Source organism: Mobula birostris, chromosome 5 (assembly GCF_030028105.1).
Source record: "Mobula birostris isolate sMobBir1 chromosome 5, sMobBir1.hap1, whole genome shotgun sequence".
NCBI lineage: Eukaryota > Metazoa > Chordata > Chondrichthyes > Myliobatiformes > Myliobatidae > Mobula > Mobula birostris.
The window spans coordinates 121,912,343-121,931,969 of record NC_092374.1 but is presented as its reverse complement, the minus strand read 5'-3'; the positions used below and the strand labels follow the sequence as shown (position 1 = coordinate 121,931,969).

The 19,627-nt window shown below is 37.8% G+C and overlaps 1 protein-coding gene across 8 annotated transcripts in view; it reads left to right on the top strand.

The window, feature by feature from the left end:
* Positions 1 to 19,627, top strand: part of gtdc1 (glycosyltransferase-like domain containing 1) — a 364,282-nt gene that overhangs the window by 333,857 nt on the left and 10,798 nt on the right. For 7 of the 8 annotated variants that reach the window (XM_072258615.1, XM_072258619.1, XM_072258621.1 and 4 more), the window contains 2 exons: positions 5,164 to 5,234; positions 9,547 to 9,638. In XM_072258615.1, coding sequence (XP_072114716.1) covers positions 5,164 to 5,234; positions 9,547 to 9,638 — 163 coding nt within the window. The remainder of the gene's footprint in view (positions 1 to 5,163; positions 5,235 to 9,546; positions 9,639 to 19,627) is intronic. The other variant, XM_072258620.1, reaches the window with a different exon arrangement.

Here is a 19,627-nt window from a genome sequence, read left to right as displayed (position 1 = left end):
ATCGTGATGGTACGAAAGGTTGTGTGTGTGTGTGCTAATAGAGATAGATTTGACCCAAAATGTGGACAGTTCCTTTCCTCCCATAAATGCTGTTCAATCTGCTGATTTTCTCCAGCAAATTCAAGTACCTGCTGTCTCTTGTGCCTCTATTATTCTTCTGAATCTTTTTTATTTCTTTTCTATTGCTTCCACGTGATCATCTTATGAAATATCCATCAGAACAATGTTTAATTGAATTTATCATGAGTTTAACATGAATTTATCTTCTCCACTTTTCAATTTTATTCCTCCAGTTATAAAACTCAATGATTGGTTCATTATTTCTGTCAGACCTGCATCACTTTTATCAACAGATTATAAATTTCTAACCCATTTAGATTTTTATTACCGGAAGAGCCACATTTGAACAGGGGTGGCACGGTAGCATACTGGTTAGCACAACGCTTTACAGTACAGGCAACACAAATTCACTTCCCACGGCTGCCTCTAAGGTGTTTGTACATTCACCCTGTAACCACATAGGTTTCCTCGGGGTGATTGGTTTCCTCCCACAGTCCAAAGACATTCTGGTTGGTAGATTAATTGATCATTGTCCCGTGATTAGGCTAGAATTAAATTGGGGGATTGCTGGGTGGAATGGCTCAAAGGAACTATTCTGCGTTGTATCTCAGTAAATAAATAAATAGAAGACTGTTCTTCCAGACAAAATGTACTTCATCACACTTCAATTCTGTAATAATGCATACTGATTCTGTTAACAGCAGTGTCTTCTGGTATTATGTGTTACGCAGTCACTTCCATTCTCCTAAAATTTAGAGTCGAGATGTACTTTCAAAAAATTGTAAATTGTGAATGTTTACTTGCATACATTGATAAACTCATACTATGTTGTGATAAAAACAGGCTTAAAAAGATTAGTATAGAGGAACTGTACTGTGCCCATCAGCCTCGAGTGAAACTACCAAATAGGTTATACATTCCTCAGCAGCATTCCCTTGGCTTTAATCTAACACTGAAGCTGGCATAGTTTCTGAGAACTCAATGGCATATGAAAATGTTACATTATCACAGTACATGTTTCAAAATTGCCTATTCCTTCTGAAGTTAATCCAGATGGAATCACAGAATGGTTGCAGCACACAAGAAGGCCATTCAGCCTGTCGCATTCATATCAACTCCAGAGAAGAGCATTGCATTCATTATCATGATCCGCTCCTGTTAGACTGAGATAACTTATCTCTTATTCTTTCTTACTTTTCTTCTAATATTTGCATATTTGTGCACTTATAATTCCACTGTGACACTGTAATTTCCTTTGGGACCAATAAAGTATCTATCCATCTATCTTCTCAACAGTTCACTACATTTCCATGTTTTGTACTATCATCATATTTGGAAATTGTGCTTTGGTGGCTGGGTCCAAATTTCTGATCTATTTTATTGAAAGCAGTAGTCCTAGTTAAGATCTCTGTCAAACTAGTAACAACTCCTGAGGCGTTCCACTGTATGTCTCCCTCCAGTCTGAAAATCCTAGTCACCTGCATTGTCTGCAGTGCAACCTCTTTCTTCCACAGTATGTTGACCAGAACTGAAAACAGCACTCCACCTGTGGTCCAATTAACATCTTATATTGTTGTATTGTAACATCTCTGCTCTTGCATTCAATACCTGGCAAATGAAGACAAGTAAAGCCATATCTCTTTTTAACCGCCTCATCAACCTGTCCTACTGCCTTCTGGGAACTTTGGACAGGTACACCAAAATTATTTCCATTCTTTATGTGCACCTCCCCTTATTAATCCTCCCAACACATCACTTGATGTTTTACAGGATTAAATTCTGCTCTTTTGACCAGCTCATCAATATGAGCTGATAGGTTATACTGCTCATTATTAACAATAACACCAGTTTTTTGTGTTTATTTGAAAATTGCTGATTTTTATGTTCGTGTTCAGGTTGTTAATGATTTAACAGTCAGCAAAGTTCCTGGCTACAATCCCTGTCATGCACTGCTGGTCACAGGATTACAATCGCAAAAACTATTCTTGACTGATATTCTCTGCCACCTATCAACAAGCCAAATGTTGATCCAAAGTGCCCGAGATCCCACATTTTTTAGATAGAACAAAATTAAGAGAAAGTACAATGGTGCTTGCATTTCAAACTCATCATCCAGCCAAAGACCATATTGAAGTCAATGGAGACTACATCAACTGGACTACCCTGAAAAACACATTTAGTTATTCCTTCAAAGAAATTCTATGAAATGAGTCTTAACAAAGCAACACTGACTATTCTTGATTAACTCTGTTTCGATGTGCAGGTTAATCATATTCTTCTCCAACACTTTCCCGAACCTGATGGACTCAACAGACAGTTATTACCTGGTTTACTCCTGCTGCCCTTCTGAAGCAAAGGTTCAGCATTTAGTAGTAACAGTCCCTCAAACAAACACACTTGGGTGAAATCCATATTGGTCACACTGAGAACATATAAACAGCAGACAGACAGCGCACAATGTCAGGCTTGAACCCAGGTCTGTGGTGCTGTGAGGCAACAGCTTTACTAGTTGTGACACTGCCCAGTACTGTCAATGCAGGTGTGATGGCTTGAAACACCTACAAGCAAATGGCCAAGGTATAATTGTCTTGAGGGAGGAAATCCAGAAGCTGCCTTATGGGTAACGTGTCTGTGCACCCACTCTTGCTGTGGATGACTTAGAGCAGAGGAGGTATGGAAACGAATCAGGAGCATCGATCCTTCAGAGTTGAATGCTGATCTCATTGTTCGTAGTTACCAGTGGAGTCAGTATATTTACATAGTGAAGAGTAAGAATGACAACAAAGGACTAAAACACTGACAATGAAAGGTAAATCTACGTTATCAATTTTGGTAGAAGATCCAAAAGTAGATATATCGATATTGCTTATGTTATCAGGCATTAAAAGAAATAGGTTTAAGTCTCTGTTGGTAGAGCAAATGATAGTACAAGCCCCTAAAATTTCAAAATCTGAGGTCGTTGGTCAAGTAGGTACTGCTGAGACACAATAATACTTTGCACATGTTGTATGTAATCTGAGACTAGAACCCGTTTGTGTGATTGTGTTCAATCTACTTCTGGTTATAAGGTCCTTGATACCTTTTATCACCTTTCTTTTGATAAGTGTTTCAAAACTCAAACTTGTATGCTTGACAATAATCCTGATTCAACTCACCTTGTTTGTTACTTGTTTCAGTGTGTTGTCAAATGGTTTCAGTCTTATGTCTTGCTTGTTAAGTGTATTTGACAGAGATTAATACATAGTTATGCATTGTCAGCTTCATGACATGGATCTCAGCTGCCACTCTGAACCTGTGGGGCAGAATATTAAGAACAAATCATACTATTTCATTTCAAGGGAGAAACTTATTTCTGAGCCCTGTTGTTCCTTTCAGGTGGCTGCTGGGGCTGATCATTGATTGCTTGAGTAACAGGTTAAATGAATACATTGTACATTCATAGTCAGTTGTGGAATGCTCCAAATTTTCTTTGGTATGGAGGACCTGATCTCAGAGGCCCAGTAAATCCCAATAGAAACGTATGGAATTTCCTATGGTGTTTGCACGCCAATTTTGCTGTTTTATTTTTAAGATTAGGTTTTGTGTACACTTCACCACTTGAGGGAATCCAGCACAGAGTGCAGCCGGGAAATGGCCAGTGGAGTTCAGCCAGTGAGTTTGAGACTTCCATGTTCACACTGGAGCCCCAAAACTTGGCATTTATGCTGAGAAGTGCAGGTGGTTTCATTCAGATTTGCCGGCAAAAGAGAGCAAGGTTTAGGTCATTGTTGCCTGCAGTTATGTACTGAAACTCTTCCTGATTATTGCTTCAATAATTACAAGACTGTTCTGTTCTAAGGTGAATCCATTTTAATGCTGAAATATTTGACATTACAGGAATGCAAACCACAATCACAAGGTCTACCTTTTCTTGGTTAACTTGTATCCAGCAAAATAACCACAGTCTTGTGTGGAAAATTTGGTTTTCTACCAGTAACTGACCACTTCCCTATAACAAATAGAACACAGGCAGTTTTTTTTTAAATCGTATGCCTCAGTGCAATCTGTCCATATAGAATTCAGATATCTAAGATGGTTTAAAATAGTGTTATTCCAAAACGTTTGAACAAATGGAAGGTACTAATTCTGATCTTAATGTTGCCTTAGATTGATGGTGCCTGCAATAAGACAGCAAGCAACAGGAGTTTACAGATTACCATACACTTTGATTTTTTTTCTCCCAGGAAGCATGTATGTTTTCATTGAGATATACAGTTACTTGTCCATTTGTTCCTCCCCAATAATCTCCCTCCAGCAAGTGGAAGAAGTGCTACACTTGCCCTTTCACCTTCTCCCTCACCTCCATTCAGAGCCCCAAACAGTCCTTCCTGGAGAGGCAACAATTCACGTGAAAATTTGTTTAAGTCATCTGTATCCAGTGCTCCTGGTGCAACCTCCTCTACATCGGCGAGACCCAATGTAGATTGGGGGACTGCTTTGTTGAACACCTTCATTTATCCACAACATGCAGGATTTCCCAGTGGCCAGTCACTTTAATTCCCATTCTCGCTCTGACGTGTCAGTCCATGGCATCCTCTGCTGCCACGATGAAGCCACTCTCAGGATGGAGAAGCAATATTTCATTCCATCTGGCAACCGTTCAACCTAAAGGCATGAACATTGATTTCTCTAAATTCCAGTAATGATTCCCCCTCCCCCTGCTCCCTTCTGTTCACCATTTACCTCTTCTTTTCTTCTCACCTGCCTATCATCTCCCCTGGTGCCCTTCCCTTTCTCCCATGGTCCACTCTCTTCTCATATCAGAAACCTCCTTCGCCAGCCCTTTACCTTTTCCACCTATCACCTCACAGCTTCTCATTTCATTCCGCCCTCCTACACCCGTCTGGCTTCAGGTATCGCTTTCTAGCTTGTACTCCTTCCTTTTCCTCACCTTCTTATTCTGGATTTTACCCCTTTCCTGTCCTGGAGAAGGGTCTCAGCCCAAAACGTCCACTGTTTATTCATTTCCATGAATGCAGCCTGACCTGCTGAGTTCCTTCACCATTTTACACGTGTTACTAAGGTCACTTTTTTTTTATTAACTAAAATTCTTTACCTTGCTAGGTTGGAAGCTGTTCACTGTGGTTGCCACCCGCTGTGCCCTAAAGCGTTAGTCTATCCGGAGATCTTTCCAGGTAAGTTACTTGAATGGACATATTTTTGTTTACGAAACTGATGCGGAGCCAGCGTTGTTTCATCTTCTACCAGTTCTATGACCCACCACATTTCTTCCCTCTCCACTACTACCAAGGCAGTTCCTGAAAGAGGGAAGAAACAACATGAATTACATACAACACTCAGTTCTACTGGTGATTCACAGGAGTAAGAGATGTATTAAATTTAACAGTCAGCTGTAAAAAGAAAAATTAATACAAATTAGTGGTCAAAGTTTTAAGCCTGCGAGAATAGAGTGACAGAGATGTTTGTGGAAGTCATTCAAGACCTTCAAAGTTCAAAAGTTCCAAGTAAATTTATTATCAAAGTATGTATATGCCACCATATGCCTGAGATTCATTTTTTGCAAGTATTCACAGTATAACAAAGGAATACAATGGATACAATGAAAAGAAACTACACATAAAAACTGACAATGTGCAGAAGGAGATAAACTGTGCAAATACACAAAATACGTGAGTAAATAAATAAAAATACTGAGAACATGAGTTGTAGAGTCCTTGGAACTGAGTCCATAGGTTAAGGAATCAGTTCAGTGGTGTGGTGAGGTGAGTGAAATCATCCATGATGGTTCAGGAGCTTGATGGTTGAAGGGTAATCACTCTTCCTGACCTTGTGGACCAGACTGCTGAAAATAATCAGCTGAAACCAACAATGGCTTAATTATAACAGAAAATGTTGGAAATACTCAGTACTTCAAGCAGCATCTGTGGAAAGAGAGGCAGAGTTAACATTTAAAATAAAAGGCCCCTTGTCAGAACAAAGAACTCCAGCACAAATCACTTTTGCTGAATTCCTGACTAAATGCTATACACACTGTATTTTTACATTAATCTACAATCTTTAATTTTATGAGCAAAGTTTCATTATGGTTACTTTTACAACCGCTATTTATGATGATCTTCAATCTGACACATTAACTCTGTGCAATACACACAAAACACTGGAGGAACTCAGCAGGCCAGGCAGCATCTACGGAAAAGAGTACAGTCAGCATTTTGGGCCGAGCCTCTTCGGCAGGATTTTTCCATAGACGCTGTCTGGCCTGCTGAGTTCCTCCTGCACTTTGTGTGTGTTGCTCAGATTTCCAGAATCTGCAGATTTTCTCTTGTTTTGTGATTGGACATTAACTCTGTCTTTTCCAGAACAGATGTCTCCTGACCTGAGTTTTTCCAGCATTTTCTGTAATTCTTTAAAGATTTCCAACAGGTGTTAGATATTTTCAAAAGATGTGCTATAACTGGTTTTCAAAAAGGCACAACTGGATGAGAGCTGGAGTAATATGGAAGGTCAATGCCATGGAGAGATTTGAAAACAAGCCTGAGAATATTAAGTTTGGGCTATTGCCAGACTGGAAGCCAGTGTGGGTCAGTTTACATAAGAAGTTGGAAAAATGGCTATGGAAACAAACTCTCAAATCAACTCTTACCATTTTTTGGTGACCAAATTTATTCCAAAAGACAACATGGATCAAAGAAACTCACTTCAATATGATGTGATCGCAGCTGCAGGCAAGATCTAGTCTGCTTCTCTTAAAGGTGACTAGAATCTGTACACATTGCACCAGGCCTCAGTGCATTGTGGATTCATGGTTTAGTTAGGGATTATGACTGAAGAATATGGTACAAAAGCAAAGATTAACCATTTTTAAAACTGAAAATTATGAAGAAAAGCATGAAAAATATAGAATTTTAAGAAGCTTTAGCCATGCAAAGATAAAAGATCCTAAGAAGAAAATATATCCAAAGTATTTTTCCTCTATTGCATGATTTTTACGGATTTATGTTTATTTATAAGGACAACATGTAAATGATCTATTGATTATCAAAAAAAGAATAACATTTATCTAAGTGGTTGGGATTCGATGGTGATCTAAAATCTGTGTACATGGTTTCTTATCCTTCACAACATAATTGTATTTCATATAGTAATTCTGTTCTCCACTTGTAAAGAAAAACAATATAAAAACATATGATTTGTAATAATGTAGATTTTACATTGTAAGTCTGCATCTAAGCAATGTAATCTCTTGCTGATGTCAGGCTCCTCCCAGTATATTTACTTACCCTAAGTATATATCCTGCTTGCCTCACTTAAATGAGCTCTCCTTACATTTACATTAATTGTTCAGTTATAGCAAGTGGGAAAAAGTTATATATTTTAACTACTCTCTGGGTAAAGAGCTTTTGCCTGAATTCTATATTGGCTTCATAGAAGCTTTATCAGATTTATTACAAACGTGCAAGAGATTCTGCAGATGCTGGAAATCCAGGCCAACACACACAAAATGCTTGAGGAACCTCAGCAGGTCAGGCAGCATCTATGGAGAGGAATAAAGAGCCAACGTTTTGGGCGGAGACCTTTCATCAAGACTCAAACAGATTGTTTTAATTTATTTATGTTTCTGACACTGCCCAGAAGAAGGCAATGACAAACTACTTCTATAGAAAAATTTGCCAGGAGCAATCATAGTCATGGAAAGAGCATGATCGCTCACGTCATACGACATGGCACATAAGAAACAAATGACACTTCAGAAGCAATAGCTTTTTTGAGTGCAGGAATTTCTGTTTGAGCAGTTGCAGATTATAGAGAGCTGCAAAACCTTCAATCTCCGTAGAAGAAGTTAAAAGGAAAAAAAATGGTGTTGGTTAGAGATTACAAGATTCTTCCATCTAGCAAGTTTGTATTGGGCTTAATCCAATATATACTGCTCCTTTTGCACAACAAACCTGCCAAACTTTACACTGTAGTTTCACCTTCAAACCCTCAACTCTTTTAAGTAGTTGGTCTGATGCCATCGTGAATCCAGACACAGAGTAAACTGTAGCCAAATACCAAGCCAGGATATTATTCCCACGATAATTCATTTAGCTTGGCATCTTAGTGGACCAGTGAGTTAATTTTGATGATGCTGTCTAAAGCTTGTCCAAAAAAGCACAGTGCAGGGACTTCTTTGTTGGAGACATCTTGTCCATCGTTATTATATTACTGCAAATACCGCTGAGCAGAAGTGGATTGGAGGAAGACTCAGCTGTGCTTTTGACTGTGATTGACCCCGTCCTTGGTATGAAGTTGCAGGCTGAGAAATAGTACAACAGTTAACTATTTAAAACATTCCCTTATATGAGAGACTTCAATTGATCTCGTACATGACCTAGATAAATTGCATTAAATTTATATTCTGCTTTTACCATATTCATTTTAATGCATCTGATGTCTCAACCTTACGTTGTCCAATCCCATACCATAATAATAATGCCATCATCAGACACAGAAGCAGAGTTGGACAATTTGGCCTATCAGTCTGCTCTGTCATTCAATCATGACTAATTGATTTTCCTTCTAAACTCCATTCCCCTTCCTTCTCCCCACACTAATTAAGAACCTATCAAACTCCGCTTTAACTATACTCAATGACTTGGCTTCCATGGCCTCCACACCCATCCATGGCAATGAATTCCACATATTCACCACTCTCTGACTAAAGAAATTTCTCTTCACCTCTGTTCTAAAGGAACATCCTTCCATATTGATTCTAGTTTCTCCTACTTTTGAAACATTCTTTCTACGCCCACTCTATCTAGTCCTTTCAATATTCAGTAAGTGTCCATGAGATCCCCTCTCATTCTTCTAAAATCTAATGGGTATTGGCCCAGAGTCATTAAAGGTTAACTCTTTCATTAGCAGGCTCGTTCTTCTAAACTTTCTCTGGACCCTCTCCAATGCAAATCCAGCACATCCTTTTTTAAATATGGGGCTTTAAACTATTCACAATTCTTCAAAAAATACTCCAGGTCAAGCATGGTGGGAATAAAGGAAAAGCTAAGCATCTTACAAATTGTTTTACTTTAGTTTAATGTCTTAAATAATTTGCTCTGTTTAATATGTGAAAGATTTTTTCTTTATTAATCCACTTTGTCATTTTCTGTGATTTTTTTAAAGAAACATTTAAAAATATTGAAAACCTTTGACAGTTTTGAGAGAAAGCAAAGCTTCACACCATGTTGTTTACCAACGCATGGTCTCATAGTAATGCTGCCTGAGTCCTGATCAATCTGAAGCTTTGTCGTCTCACTGCATAGAAAGGATCAGTTAGGTGCACCCCACGCGTTGTCTATCCCACAACACCTGCACATTAACAATCGGAAGGCAGTCTGGGTCCATCACCATCCAGCCATGATTAATCTAAACCACGTGGTATTTATCAATAAAGTAACCATTCTGTACAGGCTATTGTTCATAAAAAAAATCCATGTGATTTATTAACAGAGATGTATCTCTACGCTACTGCTCAGCAGCTGTTTAAGAAGCTTCAGAATTTCTGCAAGAGGCCAGATCTTATAAGAAGGAAGCCTGTTGAGGTAACTTATTTAATTAATTAACACAGGAAAAACTACAGGGTGCATGCATGCATAGTTCATAAGATGCTGGAGAAACTCAGCAGGGCATCTACAGAAATGAATAAACAGTCAATGTTTCGGGCCAAGACCCTTCTGCCACAATATTGACTGTTTATTCATTTCTACAGATGCTGCCTGGCCTTCTGAGTTCCTCCAGCATTTTCTGTGTGTTGCTTCAGATTTCCAGCATCTGCAGAATCTTCTGTGTTTCTGCATGAATAGTTGTCTATATTATCACTTGCTGAAGTACTGAATGTAATTTTTTTTTAGCTTTGTAAGTGCAAAAATTAGAAGCGATGCAAATATTTACAATACTCAGAAAATGATGCAATTCGAAATAAAACTTTGCACTTATTATGATTTGCAAAAAATTGAAATAAGCTTGGTCTTTAAAGGACGGAAGATGTGGATAATCATATGTAATGTTTAGTGAGATTAACGGACAAGGACTTTATTCTTTAGAAGGTAGAAGATTGAGGAGAGATTTGATAGAGCTATACAAAATTATGAGGGGTATAGACGGTAAATGCAAGCAGGCTTTTTCCACTGGGTTGGATGGGACTACAACTAGAGGTCGTAGGTTAAGGGTAAAAGGTTTAGAGGGAACAAGAGGAGCTGCTTCTTCACGCAGAGGGTTGTAAGAGTATGGAACGAGCTGCCAGTGCAAGTGGTGCATGCAAGCTCGATTACAACGTTTAAGAAAAGTTTCCATAGACACATGGATGATAGGGGTATGGAGGGTGATGTTCCCAGTGCAGTTCAATGAGAGTAGGCAGTTTAAATGGCTCGACACAGACTAGATGGGCTGAAGGGCCTATTCCTGTGCTGTACTTTGCTATGATTCTAATGAATAAGAAAACCAATGGTATGGGTGCTCCAAGAATGGGGATTGGCTGATTCGAAAGAAATCATCAACGACAATAAATGTTTCAAACACTGGCTGCATTTTACACAGTTCAGACACTGACAGTGTGTGAAACGAAATCCACTTCGCCGTTATTGTAGGTTCTCAAACCCATGGAATTGAGGTTTTCTAAAAGGATTATGAACATACCCATGTTTTCAAATGTTTAGCTAAGCTGACTAATGCATCGCAAAATTAGTATGGACACCTAACAGCTAATAGGTTAACCAAAGGGCTCGTTTGACTTGCCATATTTATAAATTAAGTCTGGTAACATCAGCTTATTACAATAGATGTAACAGATAAAGATATCTTGAAGGATGTCTGGAAAATTCAAAGAAAGTACTAAAATATTTAAATGTCAAAAATGCTTTATATTACTGATGAAATGTTACCTATTGAATATGAATACAGTACCAAAATTAGATTCTCAGAAGTCTCTGTAGAAATCTTACTTTTTTGATTAGCATCCAGTGCAAAATAAACCCCAGCATCAATGATACAGGATTTTCAAAAATAAATAACCTTCCCCACTAAAATAAAGATATCCAACTGGTTAAATAATAAATGAACTAATTGAATCGGGAATTGACATTCAGATGCTGGACATGCATGTTAATATTCTGAGTCTTTAGATTCTTATAATACTTTAAATATGCTTTGGGAATGATAGTTCCACTAGACTCTGATGGGGAATAAAGAGATGTAGTATGATAGTTAAGTACTGTTCTACACAATACGATTGCTTGGTACAACATATCTTTCAATGTTTATGCTGTATTAAAACCCAGTTTGTATGTTAGAATACTAAATATTAAGGTGAATTTACTGTGCCTTATATAATTATGAATCTAAATTTGCTTCTGTTATTTTCTGGCATCATATGGAGTCCTGTTGAGTTTTAACCGCATGTGTAAGATATAATAAGACATCTAGAAAACTAATTTCAAAATTCAAACTGGATTCCCAAAGGGAATTTCTCTTCAGAAGAATATTGTCTTGGCTAAAGTCGGGGGAACTGGATAACCAACCAGCTTAAATGGAAGTGCATTTTCGAATATCATTTAGTATTTTATTAACTAAAACATCTGCACTGTTAATTATTGACAGCTTTTTACTAGTCTATCACTCTAATTTCAAGTAACCATTTAAATGAAAGTTTAACATTAAAAAATCCCATTACTTTAACTCTGCAAAATGGTAAGCCCCTGTCATTTAGGTCAAAAATGTGCGAAACAAAAACTCAATTTAACACACAATTTCAAACTCATTATCTTTCAATGTCTATTAACTTGGCAATGGTTCAGATGCCAGCTCATAATACTTAAGAATGCTGAGTGCACAGTTCCTCAGTCCCTCATCATTCCTGCATGCTGCATACTGCACATTCTTCTGGATAAATTTGAGCTTTAAAAGGGAAATTGTTGTCAACTTTCCAGCTGCATCCAGTATTTGAACTTTTCTAATTCAATAACAGTGCTCTTACATTTTTTTTTATTTAAGCTACTTCCCCGAATGAATGATTTAGTCAATTGTTTCGTACAGCATTTCCAGTAATAGGTCTCTCTTTTGTGTACCTGCTTATCCTGCAATAGAATGTTAAACTCTGGCATTGAAGCATAAATGCGATTGATAGGAAGGTCACTGCAAACTGAATTTTTTGTTTTTATATGTCCTCGAAACATTTCCAATAGTGAGTGATGAAAGAGACTAATCATAACGATTCGGCAGTGCAGGGTGTTAGTATATTGTTTGGAACCTGTGTTAGAAGTAAACCCATATTGTTGGGTTGAAAGTCCCCCTACATGGTTTCTATGTAAATTTACTTTGGATAGTTTTAAAATAAACTGTGCTGAACATTTTTAGTAGCAGAAAGCTGTCCAAATTTTGAGTATATTAAGGTTAAGGATCACATGCCTGAGACATAACTGGGGTGATATCAGTGATGTTGCTGGAATCTACTTTTTATCATAGGAAACTCAGTCAAGAATAATTCTAGAAGAATAACCTGGGAGCTTTAGGAAAGGAGACATGTCAAATAAAGATAATTGGTTGATAGCAAATGTATTTTTCCTAATGATATGAGCTAGATATAGCAACAAAGAGTCCACCTAGAATGTTTCAACATATGCAAAACTCACAAAATACTGGAGGATCTCAGCAAGTCAGGCAGCATCTATAGAAATGAATAAATAGTTAATATTCTGAGCCGACACCCTTCATCAGGACTACATATGTTTTAACCTGTCATACTTCCCACTTTACTCAATCAATGGAACCTAATGAGAGTGAGAAGATACTTTGTTATTAACTCATTATGCCCTGATATATTAAGTGTACGTAGATTGTCAGTATGTATTCAAAGTAGATTTTTAACATCTAGTTATTAATTAAAAAGGATAGAACACAAAAAAATCTTTGTCAGAATCACAATCTGTGGTATTCTCTGTATTAGATAAATCAAATTGTTTATTTATGTTAAAACAAGCAATTTGGTGCTCTTCTGTTAGTTCTTAAAAGTTCACAGTTCTGTTGCTGCTGTGAAAGTTGGATTTTAGGAAAAAGAACAGAGTTATAAGAGCAATCAGACATGGTACCCTTGATAAAGGAGTAGTTTGTTGTTCACCAATAAATTCTGGGGCCTCAAAGGTGAAGGCTGCTCAGTCCCCACTCCACACACCCAGCACTTCTACTTTAGCACTGTGTGCTGCATTCTTGAAGTTTCTGTCTTTCAAATGAAAATGTTGAACAAAGGTTCTTACTTTTCTTTCGGTTGAACATAAAGGAGGCTGAGACGGTCAACATCTCAATCAAGTGCTCCAAACGTAGTTGCTTAAGCAAGTAAAGACTCGTCTTAAACGCAAAGTTTTATTAATAAAAAACAATCTTAACACGATTTGCGATACTTTACCCAGACCACAGAACTGCCCAACATTCAATGCAGCTGGATAATAAACTGCCTGTCAAGCTCTCGCCGATGATGGAGAGAGTCTGTGGAAGAAATGGAAATGTTAAGCTGTTGTTTTATTCCATCAACTCAGTGTGACTTGGAATTTTACTATGCACATATAGTATGGTGTCCATGCCGAAAGGGTCTTTGTATGCTAAAACAAAAGAGCAGAAAAATATTCTATTCCCCAGTATTGACAGCACAGATTCACAATGTCTATTGCCCATCAAAGTATTTACTGAGGTTGAAGTTCTGGTAAGCGATTGAACCCAAAGGGCAGGAGTAAAAGCATTATTGACTATAATTCTCTAGTTATAGGAGCTAAAGTTTTTACCTTCACATTGAAGTTAGTGAATTTGATGATGTAATAATATCCTTGGGCTCTGAGCATTATTATTTATAAATTGCTCAATAATTTAATACTGTCAATCTCCAAGATGGTCAAATTTGTATACCGTTGCTCCTTGAAATACTGTTTGGGTAGTATGAAATCTTATTAAAGAACTGATACTTAAACTGTAGCCAAGGGGGAAAATAAATACTGACTGACATTTGCGAGATAGAAATGTTAAAGTGTTGTCCCTTAAAGTATAAGTAACCTGTGCATGCAATAATATATCCTGGATGACCTTTACAGCCCTAGTGGCTATATTTAACGCTTTCACTGATAGCTGAGCTTTGTCTTTTCCTTAATACCTATCTTTTTTTCCCTCGTGTCTCCAGAAATACACTTAGTCATCCTTTTGAATGTAAGTCAAAACTGTGCCTACATAGGATCAGGCTTTGTTTTTACAACATGGACCATGATGACTGACTCCATAATAGACACTACACAAAATACTATGGATGCTATAAATACACAGCAGCTCAGGCAGCATCTGTGGGAGGAAGACAGAGATATCCATTGCTTTAGGTTGACAGCCTGTTCTCATTTGTTTTCAACGTTAAAAATTGTCAATTAGAGTCATAGAAAAATATAGCACTGAAACAGGCCCTTCGGCCCATCTAATCCATGCCGAGCCATTTAAACTCCCTTCTCCCATCAGCCTGCACCCGGACCTTAGCCCTCCATACCCCTCCCATCTATGTACCTATCCAAACTTCTCTTAAATGTTGAAGTGAGCTTGCATGCGACTCTTGTGCTGGCAGCTTGTTCCACTCTCCGATGATCCTCGAAGTGATGTCGCTTCCCCTCATGTTCCCCTTAAACTTTTCACCTTTCACCCTTAACCCATGATCTCCAGTTGTAGTCCCGCCCAACCTCAATGAAAAAAGCCTGCTTGCATTTTACCCTATCTGTACCCCTCATAATTTTGTATTAATGAGAAAACGATTGTAGATGAAAGGATTTTAAAATACTTGCCAAGTGGTTTGATGAATTAGATTTGTCTTTGATAGATTTTCATGATTCTACATTGTCACCGTTATTTCTGGATAGCTGCATTTGTTGCTACTTCAGAAAATATGAAGTCAGAGAGCCAAGGTGAGATGGCAAGAAGCGTGACAACAGGATACTGAGTAATATCAAGATAAATTACTTGATTTAGAGGTTTAGATCTAATTTTGGAAATTGGTTTCCTGTGGTTAACAACAAGCTATCTTCTGATTGAGAAAATTGATGTTAGCTGATCAGCTGATTTTATTGATCAGATGGTAATTTTGAAGGCTTTTATTTGTACTTTGGTGTTTGTATGTACCTGTGATTGGAAAATACAATAGGCCATGCAACTGGAGAGGGAGAAAGGTTATGATCATTACTCTATTTTGCAGCTTACACTAAGAATTGAACTGAATATTAAGGAATGATAACATAGAAAAGAACAGTCAGAAACATATACAGAGTATAACAATTGGAATATATTTCTGGCAAAGTTAATGACATCTAAAGTCTGTGCATAAGATTCGAGAAGCTGATAAACTTCAACCAAATTCTAGGATGCATTAAACACTTGAGCACACTCCAGGCTATTTTAATTCTCTCCTTTCAATACAACCCTCCATGTATTTTCTGATTCAAAGCATTCCTTTTGGTCTTCATATCTATAATTACCACAGGCTAAGGTTCAACATTATGACTTAGAATCATGTGACAGTAGGAGTGCAGCTTTACAAGATAATGACAACGGTGTGTTTCTATTGGGAAATAATATGTGTCCACATCAAAGAGAAGTGGGAAGTTTTAGATAGAATTAATGGGCTTTCTTTCATTAAATTATGACTTTTGTTTCGGTATAGAATATTAGATAATAGATGACTATGAGTCCATTACAATGCAGTTGTTCAATCAAGTGCATCTCAGATGGTGCATTCAACTACCTGCTGCTTATTCTGTATTATTTATGATAGGGTACAGTTCAATTCTTCAAATTTTCAGACCTATGTACAATGGTACAGTATAAGCTGTGGTGAACTGGAAGGTTAATTAAGATCGTTATAAGAAATCTGCAAATTTCTAGTGGATATATTTCCAATATCATATGTTATTGAGATTAAAAAGAATAAAACTAGGAAGGAATATTATTACTACAACAGTAGGTAAGGATGATTTTAACATAGTTCATTTACATGCATCTTCAACAGTAATTACTGGTTTCACTTTCTCCTTTATTTTCCATTCTCCAATTGAAGTAGGATATTATTGATATCGAGCGGGAAAATCGAAGATCTTAGAAGTTAATTTCTAACATTAGAATACCCATGTAACATTTCATGTACTTTATTAAAGGAATAAAGGGACCAAGTCCTGAAATCATCAGTTAGTTGCACAGATATGTTTAGGATGCTCTCCCATATGTATCCAGAAATTGCTATAGTTGTCTTAATTCTTTTGTTACAGAGTTACTGCTGAGGGGTCCATATTGCTAACATCACTGGAGAGGTGTTCTCAATGGGTTCTGATGGTCATTTCAATTACATTGATTCTTGGATAATATGTGTTATCAATTGAAAGATAGCCTGAAGGTTTTAGTGAGAAATAAATGGATTTTCTTGCACGAGGCTTTAAATATTGGGTTTTGAAGTAATTGAGTAATGGCCCACGTGACAATTTAGACCCATTCTATTTGTTTCACATCAACCCTAGAGAAACATCATTCTATCGTTCCAGCTCCAAAACAATTCTTGGCCTTAGTATGCTAAATGAATGTTGTAACTATGATCGGTCCAATTACCAATACTCACGAATTACAGTGGTGAGAGGAGGAATGACAACTTCCTAGATTTAACGAATGACACAAACATCCCAGGCACTTGTGGGAGCATTTTAAATTCACTTTTATCAGAATACACTACAGTATTGTTGTGTATTTCTTATGGCTAAGAACTTGTAGCCAGTATATTTTTTCAATATCTCTTACAAATAGAACAACATTCCACTTTTGGGCCATCATGGAATAATTTGGACTTTTCCTTAAAAGGTACATAGAGGATCTAACTTCTGAACAGAATCCTCAACAATGAATTTTTGGGGTTATTACTTAGCATGGAGCAAACACACCTTTGGAGGGATTTTTAAACTACAGAGCTATAATCTAGTAGACTGATTTCTAGTATGTTCTGTGATCAACCTGATAATATCTTTTCCAGGAACTGGTGTTAGGATATTTGACAAAGACTCTTGGCTTTATTTATAACATTTCTGATAATTTTTTGAGTACTATGAATGAAAGGTATTTTGACTTGACCTAATGAAGATGACTTTTCCATCTTCATTTCCAACTATTACTAATTATCTTACTCATTAGCCTAGGAGAGTTTTATTTTTGCTATGATTCAGCTATATTAATAATCTATAGAAATGCAAAGACTAAAAGAGCATGGGAAGTGGCCATTTGACCCATTGAATCTCAGACAGTTAGTCTCTTCTGATAAGGAAAATTTAAATCACTCCAAAATACTTGCTGATTGAAGCCTTTCACTCTGCATAATTCGAAAACTCACATCATTGCTTAATTCTGACTCACACATCTTTAGAAAACTACTATCAATCTGCATCATAATTTGATACCATAATTGTTCTTCATGGCATTGTGGGTGAGATCATCAGAGTTATGACTGGTACTGTTTCATGATTATTCATTACATTAAGGGCATTAATTTTAGCATTTTCTTTGGATAGCATATGCTAGAATGGAACTTCCTTAGAATATATTATAAGATAAACTATGGTTTCCCTTTCAACTCAGTGTTTAATTTACTCATTTTGCATTGATTACATGATGAGAACTAACCCCACCCCCTCCCTTTTAGCACATCCACAGGAACACACAGCTAGATATTAATAGCATTCTTGGAGATCAGGGAGACAACAAATGTATACAAAATGAGCATGCATTCAGAAAGAGACATGCATGATAACAATGGGAAATCTGTGCTGCACAGTCTTTTGGGTGAGTTGGAAGTGGGATTATTGTATTATATTTTATAATCTAAGGAATAATCGTGTGCTCACTGGAATTCAGAAGAATGAGGGGTGACCTCATTGAAACCTATGGAATGTTGAAAGGCCTCGAAAGAGTGGATGTGGAGAGGTTGTTTCCTATGGAGGGGGAGTCTAGGACCAGCGAACACAGCCTCAAAAGAGAGGGATGTCCAATTAGAACAGAGATGAGGAGGAATTTCTTTAGCCAGAGTGTGGTGAATCTGTGAAGTTTGTTGCCACAGGCGACTGTGGAGGCCAAGTCTTTGTGTATATTTAAGACAGAAATTAATAAATTATGGATTAGTCAGGGCATGAAGGGATACAGGGAGAGAAGGTAGGAGATTGAAGCTGAGAGGAAAAGTGGATCAGCCAGTGGAGCAGTCTCGTGGGCCAAATGGCCTAATTCAGCTCCTATGGTCTTACGGGATATGTAGCCATAAAATATGTGTATTCTAGTGATGAAGGTAGGAGGTATGGAAGGTGAAAGAGAAACCCCATTTTCCAATACACTCGCAAACTCACTTAATTTGAGGTCCAAGAGACTTACAGTCATTCATATTGAAGGCAACACTATATAAGCAAGCTTATTTCCCCATTGCGCTCAGAACAATATGCTGAAGAATACATCTAGTTTGCAGAAAAGTTAAGCAATTTATAGCTGGTAAGTGAGTTTGATTTTTATTACCTAACATTATAAATCTGGCAAGGAAATAACATCCAATGAGATTGCAGACATTTCAACCACATTGTGAGTATTGTTAGCCTAAATTCTGATGCAGCCATATTGGGGGTGAAGCACAATACACAAGTCTTAGGTTTTTAAGTGTTGATGGTGAAAATGCACTGAAAGTGAAGAGTCATAAGACGTAGACCCAACCATACTGCTTCTCCATCTTAACTCAGCAAGTTGGCTTAGAGTTTGTGTTAAAACATAAAACATAGAAGAGTACAGCACAGGAACCGACCCTTCAGCCCACAATGTTGTGTCAAACCAGCTGAAAATCAAAAACACCCAAACACTAATCTCTCCTACCTACACAATGTCCATATCCCTTCATCATCCTTGCATCCATGTGTCTATCCAAAAGTCTCTTAAATGTCTCTAATGGATTTGCTTCTACCACCATACCAAGCAGAGCATTCCAGGCATCCACCACTTACCCCTCACATACATAAGAGTTGCTGGTGAACGCAGCAGGCAAGGCAGCATCTCTAGGAAGAGGTGCAGTCGACGTTTCAGGCCGAGACCCTTCGTCAGGACTAACTGAAGGAAGAGTGAGTAAGGGATTTGAAAGTTGGAGGGGGAGGGGGAGATCCAAAAAGATAGGAGAAGACAGGAGGGGGAGGGATGGAGCCAAGAGCTGGACAGGTGATAGGCAAAAGGAATACGAGAGGATCATGGGACAGGAGGTCTGGGAAGAAAGACAAGGAGGTGGGGGGGGGACCCAGAGGATGGGCAAGGGGTATATTCAGAGGGACAGAGGGAGAAAAAGGAGAGTGAGAGAAAGAATGTGTGCATAAAAATAAGTAACAGATGGGGTATGAGGGGGAGGTGGGGCATTAGCGGAAGTTAGAGAAGTCGATGTTCATGCCATCAGGTTGGAGGCTACCCAGACGGAATATAAGGTGTTGTTCCTCCAACCTGAGTGTGGCTTCATCTTTACAGTAGAGGAGGC